Below are 13163 nucleotides of genomic sequence, written 5' to 3' on the forward strand. Positions count from 1 at the left end.
AAACAATGCTTACGAGAAATGCATTGTACTCTCTTTTACTGCTGTTCGTCTTTGTCTGCGCCTATATGTGCAATTTATGTTGTATGTTTTACGTTTACATTGACCTTACGTTAAAATGCCTCAACATATTATTTACTAGTGTAGCAACGTCTTGAATAACTGAATAATGTGCTTAGTAGACGAAGAGTAAAAACTCAGGCCATCACTAGGTGTCGCTGTTTATCAAACTCTTTTAAACAAGCAGTCCTTAAGTAACACACACAGGCACAGGTTTTATGGCATTTTTGTTTATTAGGTTTACATTATGCAAGACCATAACGATCTATACCCTTGACCTCATAATTAGTTTGCACATTTTCATCATTGCATAAGATAATTGAAGAGTGATCTTGGTGATATGAGAGAAATACTAATCAAAATGATTGTTTGATTCAGTAAACAAGATGAAACATTCACTCTCTATGATCACAGTTGGTTTCATTTACAGCCATGCATTACAGTGGTCTGTGGCTTATGACTTTAATGCAGAACAGGGCACTTAAGTAGGCTACAAATTGTATATGTATTCCCAACCCATAACATGATTAATAATGGCAAAAACCTAAACAAGTCAACCTGCTGAGGGTAATATACATACATTGATCAACAACTTTTTGCCCTAAAATAAACAAGTTAATAAAGCAGTAAATCTCACTGCAATAGTCTCATCAAACCTACATGAATGAACTGCTGCTCTGAGCCAACAAACAATTGCTGTCATAACACAAAGTGACTGTCTGCCTGTTAAAAAGGGCAGAATGCAAGATTGTCTGCAACGCTCTAGCATAGGCTGTTAGAAACTGATGATCAGTCTACAAACATGTCAGTAAATGTCAGTACAGACGGAGTGCTAGCTGCAGTAAAGTCACACAAGTCAGACTTGTGTCAACATGTGTGAGAGTGCAAGACAGTGTCAACTGGAAGGCTTTTGAATACTAGCAAATGTAAACATAGCCAAGCTCTGACAGGATATCCAGTCTTATTGATCTTCTCGTTTATTTCACTTAAAAAGCCCTTGTGTCTGTGTAAATATGTATAGATATCAAACATGCATCTCATACTTGTACGTAAGACAATAAAAAACTGTTGTGTGTATATGTGTGTGCGCAGTGAGTAATATGAAGGTTCATTTGTCTCTAAATATGTACAAAGTGTGCCAGCATTAAGAAGAAAAAATAAGTTTACTGATCCCTGACACTGATCACTGTGCACATTACACATAAGACATTGGATTTGGTCATTGGGAGGAAAGGCAACACTAAATGATAACTTGTGAATGCAATGTTGAACTTATAAAAACACACATCAAATCTTAAAACAACATCTATTAAAAGTGTTCTAAAATATACTATTTACAATTACAGGCTATTAGCAATGTGCACAGTGTTGTGTCACTGTAGTGCCGTAATGCTGCTTATAAACCTACACATTTCAAAATGCTTAGACGAAATCTCACCCAGAACAAAACACACTTTTAAATGTAACAGTCAACTTCATAGCCAGCCAGGTTTAGCTTTGTTATTGGTATCAAAACATGTCTCAGGCATGTTCACACTGAAAGACACTTGTCAGCATCAATTCTAAAATCAGAAATTTCTAGACTTGTACAAACAATGCAAAACAGAATTTCAAACTATTTCTTTCATAATTAAAGATCCAGTATAAACAACTTCTACTGAAGTTATGCTTTCTATACAGTGTACAAAACGTGCAGTTTAAGAGTTAAATATTCATATTGAACTTGAATTATATATACACATCAAGACAAAGTTCTTTACGATATAAACTACATTTCCTTCACCACTGACTTCCAACATTTCTAGTCCCCAATTCAGCCTATGCCCCAAAAAAGTTAATATTCCCTCAAAAAAAAAAAAAGTCATTGTAAATAGGTTTTAGAAAGACCACTACGTCTAAATATTTTCAATGTGTAATATCTCAACAAGATGTCAAACACTGCAAAAATGATTTCACATTTGAAATTGAGAAGAAAAAAAAAAGTCTGTATTGATCAACAAGCGGATTGACCACCAAGTTTGCACTTTTGGCTGTTTTGTATTTAACATCATTTGTATCTGAATGTATTTTTATTAGGTCAATCATTTGCATCAATCAACTTGCATCGTTTTACAAAAATGCCCCCTGTACATGACAGTGGGCAGGAAATACCCACCTATCTCAACAGCAATACTTGGGTGTCCATTTTTTATTCTTTTTAGTAAAAATAATAAAAACGTCTATGCTTAGAAATGCTGAGGACCGAAACCCATGCAGATAACCTGGGTTTTGAAAAGCCATTTGCCAGGGGAGGATTCCCATTTACTTAACTAAACATTTCCCTTCTTAATGTGTCATTTTATCCAACATTTTGATACTTGAGTTATGACAGACCGGCTCGATCCCTTACCAGACCCTCGATATTAAGAATAAACTCAACAGATGACCCTGAGTTAATAGTTGGCCTTGTTGATATTGGCCACATTTTGTAGCAATAATCAGTAAATTACAATTCTACACTTTTTAATTAGAAAAAAAAAAAGTTGCAGTTAAGGTCAAAGATCCAGTTTAACGTACAGGCACAAATTGTCAGTAAACACCTATTTACATTGAGAAATAAAATAAAAAAAGCAATGGAGGGAAAAGAAAAGACAATGTACACCCCCATTTAGCGCTCGATTGTGCCAAATGTTCTTCTGTAAAGATGATATGTTTTCATCATAACACCTGGAGTTCATAATACTGAGCCCTCTTCACATTCGAGAACCCCTTTCCTGAAGAATCTGTCGAAAGGAAAACAAAAAACAAAAGTTAACTTGAATAGCAGCTTGATATAGAAAGGAGCAGAGAGGTCAGTCTATGAAGCTTATAGTTTAACGAGGACTTTGTTTTAACAACAGTTGTGCCATGGTCTGGGTGAATACTCGACTCTGATTGGCTGGAGTATTATATTATATAGTATTATGTCTGCAATTACCTGTCATTTGAATTGATTGATAAATCTCGTCAACATGTAAAAAATGGGATCAAGAAAAGTAATGTTTGGATTTTAAATTACACTTGGTGTCAATGAGAAAATAGTTCAAAGCATCTCTAGATGAAAAGGATGCTTCTCTGACTTGAAATGCAGCAGCTAATGATTCAGCATCTAGTTACAAAGGCAGCAGGTGAGGGAACTATTACAGGGGTCATTTTTACACTACCGAAAAACTAGAGAGCTCTTCTCATTTGGTTCAAAAAGACAGCGTTGACAAATCCGCAAAGGAAAAGGATGAAAAAAGGTTTGACATTTTATCAATACAAAAAACATATTTACCTTCATTTTACGTAAATCGATATGGGGTCATTAAGTCAATAAGGGAGTGCTTATGGATCACAAAGTCTCCACAGCATAAGTAATCAATCAATTATACTGTATTCTGAAGTCTCTGCGCAACGGTCAGAACTCGAGGGCCTTGAAAAACAAACGAGAGCTTGATTTCGGTAGTGTAATGTTCTCTGGGGGACACGGAGGGGCAGGACGGGGTCGGGGTGAGTTTCGGAGGCACTGGGAGCAGTTGAGCACTCACCATAAGAGTCATAAGTGCTCAACCCTAATCAGAGTCATTCATTTCATAATCCGTCTCTTCGTCCTCGCTCTGAGCAACATGCAGCATGCAGACAGCACAGAGAAAGACAAGAAAGGCATGAAGTAAAGTCACGGCGGGGTGCCGGTCTCGGAATGGAAAATATTAAGGGCAAAACAAAAACTAATGGATTGGGAGTAAACCAGCAACATGTAGAAACGTGGAAATATTTATCCAGAGGCACCGATTGATTTGCCAAGAATGCCTAATGAATGAGCCCAATAGCACGGATCATGCAAAATGGTTTCAAATTTACAAAGTTAACTTTTAGTAAAGCGCCCCTGGATTAAAAAAAAAAAAGTCTACGTGAGGATTTAACAAGGACATTTAGTATCCGCACAAAGCTAATTTAAACATGCTTCATCATGTGTGGCTGCCTTGTGTGAGCGGCCCTGTGGGGACGGGCCCGTGGGAGCATGCTTCCTGCCCTTTGAGAAAATGAAAGACCTTGGCTGTAGCTCCACTAATCCACAAACCTGTGCTCCGCTAATGCTTCTAACTGGGATTAAATTAAACCTTCAGCAGAGCACGTTTTGATCTTACCCCACAGAAACAGGATTTGGCCTTCTGTCTTTAATCAATTTAATTTACTGTTCTCTCCTAAGTGTGGTCATTATTATTGCTGGGCTGCACATGACGCTACAACCTTCTAAAGACCTGTGGTAATCATTTGAGATGAGTGCAGAAAAAATACTCTCTTACTGGTGCTGGGGTTTTGCTGTGTGGTTGCTTAATTAAAGTGAGAGATGACAGGGACTGGACGCAGGAGTTTTTTTTTTTTTTTTTAACTAAAGCCCTGTTTCCACTGTTACAATCCAGCGAGGCTCAGCTCTACTTGGCGGTTTAAGAGTGGACTGTCAGACTGCCAAACGCGAGCATTAGCCACCATTAGCATACCTTCATGCTTCTTTCCTCTCATCTTTGGCTTGGCACTTTTAGCTTAAAAAAAACAAAACTACAGAGCAAGTATTAAAGCCTCCATTGACTTCACCTTGTTGGTTTGAATCAGGGGTGTCCAAACTTACACGCGGTGATGTTTAAACTCCTTTATTTATGCTTAAACCCTTAATGCCAGCTCTGTCTCACAATAAAATGCTTGTCATTTCAATTAACGACTACAACAGCACGCCTATTGAAGGTTGTGTTGCCATCTGCAGCCAAGCCTTTCACTTCTCACCTCCTACCCTTGAGGGGAAAGTTTCTCATCAATAAACCAGAGGTGCTTTTGTAAATTCATCTGGTCACTTCAGCCCTCCAGCACAGACCGTCATTCAGTCGTGTTTACTGCAGATGGATGTGGAAACGGCCTGTCGGGAGTGGGCCGGCGCACTTACCTTCGCCTTCTCACTGGGCTCACTGTTTGTCCCGTATGATTGATTGTGCAGCTCCTTGGAGACTACACACAGGAACTCTGCTTGGTCTTCGTTTCCGTAGTTGTACGAGGAGCCTATGCTGACCAACTACAGAGAGACAAGGGCAGAAAAGCGACGATCAGGTCATCAATTACACAGATAGTGACATTTCCTTCAGATGACTTTGCACAACAATCTTTTAGGTCGCTTAAAAAGTAAAACTAGTACAAAAAAAAAAAAAAAGAAAATATGAAGGGTGTTTCATTCTGTCCATCTTTAGAAAAGTAGTTGGAGCAAAGAAAATATCTGACACCACAGACTGGAAACACACATCACTGATGTTTACGAGACCAGGAAGTGGATGTAAGGAAGCGAACATGCTCGTTGAAAACACACTAGACCAGAATAGATAAACTTATTTGTGATAAACCACTGCTTTGAGCAAAAGAATTACAGATTAAACCAATGCAATTATAATTTAGAGCCCAATCACAGTGCCGTTACTGTGGCACTTTAATAATGAGAAATGGAGATAAACAACACAACAAATCACAAAACAAGGAACTGATAGAGGTTCAAATACAACATCAGTGAGAACAGTGTGTAACAGACTTTTCACTAGGGCTGGGTACCATGACATTATTCAACACTTCAACAGTACTTGGTTCATGATACCGATATCTTTTTCAGTAAAAAACTAGACAAAGCGCTCAGGAAGTCGATAACAAAATTAGTTTTTTTGGGGGAAGGTGCTCTTTGGTGTTTGGGGTATTAAGACTCAAAAGAAAAACAAAAAACCAAGTCACCCCTCCCACGTCATAATTCTCTATTTACAATCTTAAAAAAATCATCAGCCCAGCACAATAAAGGCTTTATAAATGTAAATAGAGAGTTAAGATGTGGGAGGAGTGCCTTGGTTTTTTGTTTTTCTTTTAATCAATCAGTCAAACTTTATTTATAAAGCGCTTTTCATACCGAAAGGTATCACATAATGCTCTACAGATTACAACATTTAAAACAATGCTCCTGGCACACCCTCCCATAAATATTATATATTAGGACTAAATAAATAGATTAGTCAGTTAAAAGCTAAGCTAAAAAGGTGGGTCTTGAGCCTGCTCTTACAAATCTGAATGTTCTCTGCAGCCCTGAGCTCCTCCGGCAGGTCGTTCCAGAGGCGAGGGCCGTAATATTGGAAAGACGCCTCACCTTTTTGTTGACTTTAGGAATAACAAGGAGACCCCTGCCGGAGGAGCGAAGGGGCCGTGAAGACTTAATACTTTTTCATTATCTATAATTAAATATTTGTCAACCAGAACTCTAAAACATAACCATAATGATAATTTATGCCTAAAAGACTATTACTTTAAAATTTGTATAATTTGAGCTGAAACATCAAGGTAATTTTCTGTTGTGCTGCCTGGACCCAACAGGCATCAAAACTTGGTTTCTCAAGTATTCGGTACCTGTTTTTGAGACAATTATTTTCCTGACACCAGAGTTTGTTTTGGTACCCAGCTCTACTTTTCACTAACATAAATATGTAAAAACCTATAAAACAAATTATGAAAACTGGAAAAGGGTATATTGGTAATAAAGGAATAAACAAGAAAAAAGTAGCCGCTTCTGCCAACTTGCTTTGAATGTTGGAGTGAAGGCAACTAGAACTCTTGCCAGTACCAGGTGCATGTCCAGACATGCTTTGCCTCATTAGCCACTCCTGTCAGAGACTTGTTGTTGTTAGAAAACCCTCTAACATCCATGCAGCAAAAAGGAACTAAATGATCGTTACCTTTGGTGGAAGTAGTTACAAGAAATTACATTTGATGTGCTTCTACACACAGGCATTGAATCTAGAGTCGACATTTCCTGTGAGGCCTGTATTAATATTCAGATTACAAACGGCACAACATTAACACTAAAAGAAAAATGTTCTTAACTATTTGAATCAAACTTAATAGACCTCCAAACAGCAGGTGATGCTGTGTCAGATTCAAAGACAGCCAAAAGGCTTCAACAAAGCAAAGCACAGAAGAAGAAACATTGAAAGTTGAGACGTCTGGACTGTGAGTGTATGTGCATTATGAAAAACAAAACATAAAAAAGCAGACAAGAAACAATGATTGTGTTGCCCAGATTTGAACAGGCAAAAACAATCCAAAGAATAAAAGGAATGAGCAGCAGCTCCCTGTCTACTCGGGACAGACAGTGGCCAATAGGATGTCGATGGACAACACAGGGACCATGCAGTGAGCAGCCCATGGACAAGAGTTTGTGGGACACACCTCTCCGCTGTTGTTTGGCAAAGCAGACTCCTCTCCCTTCACTTCCCTTGACACAATCAGCAGAAACTCTGACTGGTGGGCGCGCCCGTACCCTATACTGACAAGCTGCAACAACCAATCAGAGCACAAAGGGATGCTCGGATCACGTATGCAGACACTTGGAAAGATGCTGTCTGGTATTTTACTCATGTCCAAAAGGTACAGTTGAACTGAATGTGAGCATAGCAAGGTTGATGAGGCACAGAACCAGGGCTGCTGCTTATCAAAACTGCAGTAACAGGTTTTACCTGCTCAAACTTCCAGCCGTCCGACATTGTTGACACCATCTGAGTCAGCTCCTCCTCCTGGCACTGCAGCACTCGATACACATGCTTCACAGGAACCTAAGGAGGATTACCAGGAGGATCAGAACAAATGTCCCACAAACTGTAACATACATTTAACAGCTGTCACTGTGACCCACTCACCTGGGACGTTTTACAGTCACGCTCCCTGATCTTGTCCTTTAGAAGCTTTATTAATGATGTGATGTTGTAAAATTCAGCTTCTTCAAGAACACCTGCAAACAACATTTATACTGGCGTTACAAAAGCTACTGGCGGATGACGCTATTGTACAAATGCTACCATTACAAATACACCGTGATTTGTGGCCATAACAATCGTACCTTCCTCTGCCAGGTCCCGGTTGAGCACCAGTTTGCCGTGCCTCAGGTAGTTCAGCACCGGCCCAAAGTATGTGGGGTCTCTGTCGATGAGATAGGCACCAGTTTCATCCTGAAATGGACCAAGGGAGGAAGTGTTTATTAATGAGAAGAATAAACGTCATCTGGGGCCTCTTTATGTTAAAGATGGAGAGCAACATTAGATGGAAGTGTGGAGAAAGTGATTTTAATTGAAATGATCTGAAGTCCTGTTCCAGTCATTTCTTTTTCTGGTAATACATCCTCTGTTCCACATTCCTTTTCTCCATGTCTGTTAAAAATGCAGTACTTAAGTATGGGGCATCAGTCATCAGCCTTGCTCTTTGGCCGTGGGACGTCCCATCGATTTTAAATTTGATCATTGCTACCACAAGTCACAGAGATTCAGCATAGTTGTTTTTCTACAAAATTTCAAAATTATGATCTGGGAAACAAAAACATTGCAGTGTGTGCTCAGAAAGTGTCTATTTAAAACATTACAGGCTAGAAAAAGCAAATGACACACTGGTGACTAAAGCCCGAGGGATGAGAGTGAGGTCGCTCCTGTGCTGCTAATCTGCACAGAGTGACACATGCACAGATCACTGCACCATCCCAAAGGGGCCTGGATCTGATCCCGATCCTCTCACACTGGGTATTCCCCTATTTATGTGCGCCCTGTGATTAGGCTGCCTCTGTCTCACTGGGACACAGTGTTAAACAATTAGAGCAGAATAAAAAAAGATAAAGAGCAGCGGCCAGTTCAGCCGAAGGGACAGGGATAAAGAGACTCTGTTGAGGGAGACGGAACTCCAGCTTTCTGCACATGCAATAAAAACAAACACATGACAACATTCACATAAAATAATAGCATAACCACATAACTTTTGTCACAGCTCTGCTGAAGAGCCGACACAAAAGTCCAAACATTTCACATGCAGCTTCAATGACAGCCAAGGTTTGCCTTAAGTGTAGAACATGAGCTCGACATGATTCTCTCTCATGATGAGCTGCAGTCCCTGAGCCATCCTTTTGTGACGGATCTCCAAACTCATTTGGCTGCCCTCTTTCTGACAACTAAAATAATATTACAGAGCCCAGTGGATTCAAACTCTGTTTCTGATATATTTCTGTACTCCCTCCAGATGAAGCCCGTGTGCAGGTGGGCCAGAAAGGCAGCACCAAACCTAAACATAGCTCAAATCTCTGAGCGCATTTTACTAATGGAAGGTTTATTATATCACCATGACCTGGACACAAGCTTTTTACATCTTCTCTCGTTTAAATGTCAAAGATCATCATTCATACAAATGTTTTGGCTTTTGGTTCAACGACTGCACTTTACATAAGTGATGAACTCATTTGTCCTGTTCATTTAAGAAGGATTAGCTAAAAGACAGCAAAGAAATGCTGTGATAATATGATAACAAGCGAGCATTTCCTCTGTAAATGATTATCTGATTTAGCCGATTTCATAGCTTAAATGTGAGCTCATTTGCACAAAGGGATCTTTTTGTCATTAAAAAAAGTCTCTGGAGGCAATGCTGACATTCACAGCAACAAACAGCAGTTGGCGAGGCAAACAGAAGAAGTGCAGCTACAGCAAATGACGGGAGAATTCATCACTTCATTCAACACCAATACAAAAAAAAAATAAAGAAGATAAATAGATAAATAGAAGCTGCATGATTTTGGAGAAATAGTGAAATTGTTCTTCTTTTCAAATGTTAGTTTTGAAATGAACATTTGAGAGATGTTAGAAACTAATACAAGAACGAGTATTTCAGAACATGTTTGTGGAGGTCGATAACACAAGGTTAGGAGGAGGTATTAAACACTATAAGACCCCATAGAGACTGGATACTTGTGTGTTTCTAAAGTTCAGCAGAAGACCACTTGAACACACTATAAACACAGGTCAATTAGAAGGGCGGGATCCACACAACAAAATGTGGCAAATAAACCTTATCACCCTTCTGCTGCAGACAATACAGAGCATATCCTTCTGCAGGAAATACCACTGCGACCCGCCCTCACTTTATGATGTCCAACAAGGCGTATGCAGAGTTTATCAAAAAGGCGATCTCCGTACACAAATGCCTAAGTTCTGGCACATTTGGTTTTACCATCAAAACCTTTTTGTTTTGGTGTCAGTAGTACCTTTTTATAACTTTTCTAATCAGATGTGAACGTTCCCCTATGATACCACACTGTGTAAAAATAGGAAGAAGAAAAAAGTGTCATTAGTGTGGTGTTCATGGTGTGGCTAAGATAAGCACTCCAGCCAGCAGTACTGCAGCTGAAAGATGTGGCTAATGAATGATCCTAATCACTAAACTACTCTTTTACTGACATGGCAGGCACCTTTAATATAATACACAATGACATTTTAAGATGCACTTCAAAGCCATCAGAGGTATTAAAGCCCCCAAAGTGCAAAACAAACAACAAATTAACTAGAACTAACCCATTACATTCCATCAGATACATTTGCAAAAAAAAAAACTCCTGCAAAGAATTACTTGGCTAATAAGGGCAATAGGATCAGTCAAGAGTCACACCTGCCTCACCAGCAGCACACTGCAGCGTCCTGCTGAGCACTTAGAACGAGGAACTCAGCAGCAGAGACGTACAAGCGTTAAATATTTAGGTTTCCTCCCAGTGTGCTCAGGCATGACACACACACAACCTGAATCCAGCATTAACCCCAGCACTGCTTCCCTCACACACACCAGAGAGAGGACCTCCGAGCAGCAAATGGATATGAATATGAAAAGAATCAGATGTCAGGAGGAACAAGAAAGATGGCGTGTTTAAAAAATGTATGTGGCTTTCAGAGGCAGAAAGCCTGGTTTTCACTTGACTGAAGTAGTTCGAAGACTCAAATGTGCATAACAGACCACTCGTGAGCACTTTCACAGCTTAATATGCACAGGACTCACTTGCACATGGCAAGGTTTATGCACTCAACAATATCACACCAGCGTGACAGCTATGAGTGGCATTTGTCAGTTCTGAGACAAACGGGTTTAAATACATCCAACTGTCACAGGTGACGAGATGGTCCACTTTCTCCTGCTCTGGCCCAATGTGTACAAGAGACTGCAGTCAACAGCATGAATAATACAGTTCTCCTCAAGAGTCCCGCTGAAGCACGTCAGGCTGCGTGACTGAGACACATAACACTGCGCTCTCCTGATCTGACATCAGCTCGGGTGGTCGCTTTCACACAGGAAACACTTGAAAGTGTTGAAACAAATTGTTGTTTTAATGTCCATCTTGAAGCTCACGGGAGAGAAGGTAGTGTCGCGGCTTAAGAGAGTTTTTACACTTTGAGCACCCATCACTTCGAGGGTCCATTTAGAAATCTGTAGACTCAACTGCATCAGTATTTAGTGCTGTGCTAAAATTTGCTACTCTCAAACTCAAACCTTAACAAAATATGTAAATGACCTCTTAATATTCAAATACTATTCCGAAACATTAATTTTTATCTGAAATTATCCCCCCCCCCCGTGTACCCCTGGTTGGGAAACACTGGCTTAAGAGACTAAAATGCACTTAAGACAAGGGATTGGGATGGGCTGACGAGATGCTCATGGGAGGATAAACTAAAAAAACCAAGCAGATTATTCAGAGATTAAGTTATTTGCATTCAAATTTAACGGGCCGTGGCCAGTGCATAGAATAAAGAGATCATATTAAGAGGAGATTACATTGTGTTAGTTGATTACAAGTGGAGAACAATAAATATGGGGCAGTAAATAATGAAAGGCAGTGCACAAGCAAACGCGCACAATTACCACAGTGTATTGTGATGTTGCCAGGGGCCCCTAAAGCACGTATGCTGGTATTCAAGCTGCAGATGGGAAAGAGCAAAGGCAGTTTGTGGAAAAATGAGGCCATTCAGGGGAGATGAGTGACTTCATTCACAGGCATCAGCAACACCTCACTCTCCCCACTTAACAATGGCATGTTTTTAATAAGGGAGCTTCTGTTAAAACGGGGTAATAACAGCTTCAAAACAAGAGTATTTAGGTCACAATGAAGAGGAATATGTTTGTAGAGCACAGACATGATCATCTATGTAAAAACAACAACTATAGGCTCTGATATGAGAGCAGCCAAGTGGAGTTTCCTCAGTTAAGTGTTCAGAGAAAAATATAATATGGCCCCTAAACTTGACATCTGAAACCTAGAAGGGGAACAAGACGTCGGCTAATGCAATCAATGTCCGACTAGAAGAAAGTTTCCATGAGCTGTGGAGTCTGAACAGTTGTCACTCATTAAACATGAAACCATTTTTATAAAGCTACAAGACACAACGCACATTCACACGTTTTAAATACAGTAAAACATGCACAATAGCAACTGCATTGTGCACAATACTAGGCATTGGGGGGGGGGGGAACAAGTGAGAGCTGCACACAACAGAGCGAGATCATATATCATGTGGTTACTGTCGGAATCTAGCTAGCTCAAAGCTAAGACAACACTTGCGAAAAATAATGAGAAAAATACAAACTTCACCCTAACACAGTGTCGTCATGCTCCGTACATTCTCAAGTGTTTAACGCAACGTAACGTTAACCTTAATTTATCATCTGTTAAAGTAAACCAAAGTACATCAACACTAACTAGCGCTACTAGCTTAGCATTTACCTTATCGGAGTCTAGCTCGGGGTCAGCTTGGCTCAGTCTGTACAGAAATGACTTGGGGTCTCGGCACAGTGTTTGTCTTGTTGTTAAAAAATATGTCCCCCCGACGTTCAAGCGGATCCATTTGGACGCCCCGAGGCTGTTCCTCTCCGCCGAGGAATGGGCCACACATCTGCGGGGGAAAGAGCCGCTTCCTTCGGCGCTGTTCTCGGCCATCTCCCTTTGCGCGTCTCCTCCGCCTCAACGCCGTCTGACGAGAAGGAGGAAATTTCTGAAGAGCAGACACCAACTTCGGCTCAACCGCGACTCATGCAAAGCAGCGGATCTTGGGCCACTCCTACCGCGCGAGCTTTGTGCGGCGCAGAGTGGTTTCAGAGACATGTGAACGAGGCGATTCAAACTTGATCCTTTTTACGCGCAAGTTTGTGGAATGGAAGTGGGCAGACGCGCGCGCGCTACCATCCTGGGGGCCACAGGATGAATGGGCCCCTAGAATGTGCAGCATATTCTCATGAGAGTTTCA

At 40.4% G+C, this 13163-nt stretch overlaps 1 protein-coding gene across 2 annotated transcripts; it reads right to left on the bottom strand.

Annotated features, from left to right (window-relative positions):
* Nucleotides 1-284: 284 nt before the first annotated feature.
* On the bottom strand, nt 285-13081 carry kctd5b (potassium channel tetramerization domain containing 5b). Of its 2 annotated transcripts, XM_079576695.1 has the most exons (7): nt 12644-13081; nt 7967-8075; nt 7767-7858; nt 7587-7682; nt 7300-7404; nt 4997-5122; nt 285-2819 (listed from the first exon to the last, which is right to left on the bottom strand). In XM_079576695.1, the coding sequence occupies exons 1-7, from the start codon at nt 12854-12856 to the stop codon at nt 2790-2792; spliced, it is 771 nt and encodes a 256-aa protein (XP_079432821.1). In that variant the 5' UTR covers nt 12857-13081; the 3' UTR covers nt 285-2789. The 2 variants fall into 2 exon arrangements, with proteins under 2 accessions (XP_079432821.1, XP_079432822.1); XM_079576696.1 differs by lacking the exon at nt 7300-7404 and having other exon boundaries at nt 1972-2819; nt 12644-13077.
* Nucleotides 13082-13163: the final 82 nt, after the last annotated feature.

Source organism: Gobius niger (assembly GCF_951799975.1).
Source record: "Gobius niger genome assembly, chromosome: 19".
Classification (NCBI taxonomy): Eukaryota; Metazoa; Chordata; class Actinopteri; order Gobiiformes; family Gobiidae; genus Gobius; species Gobius niger.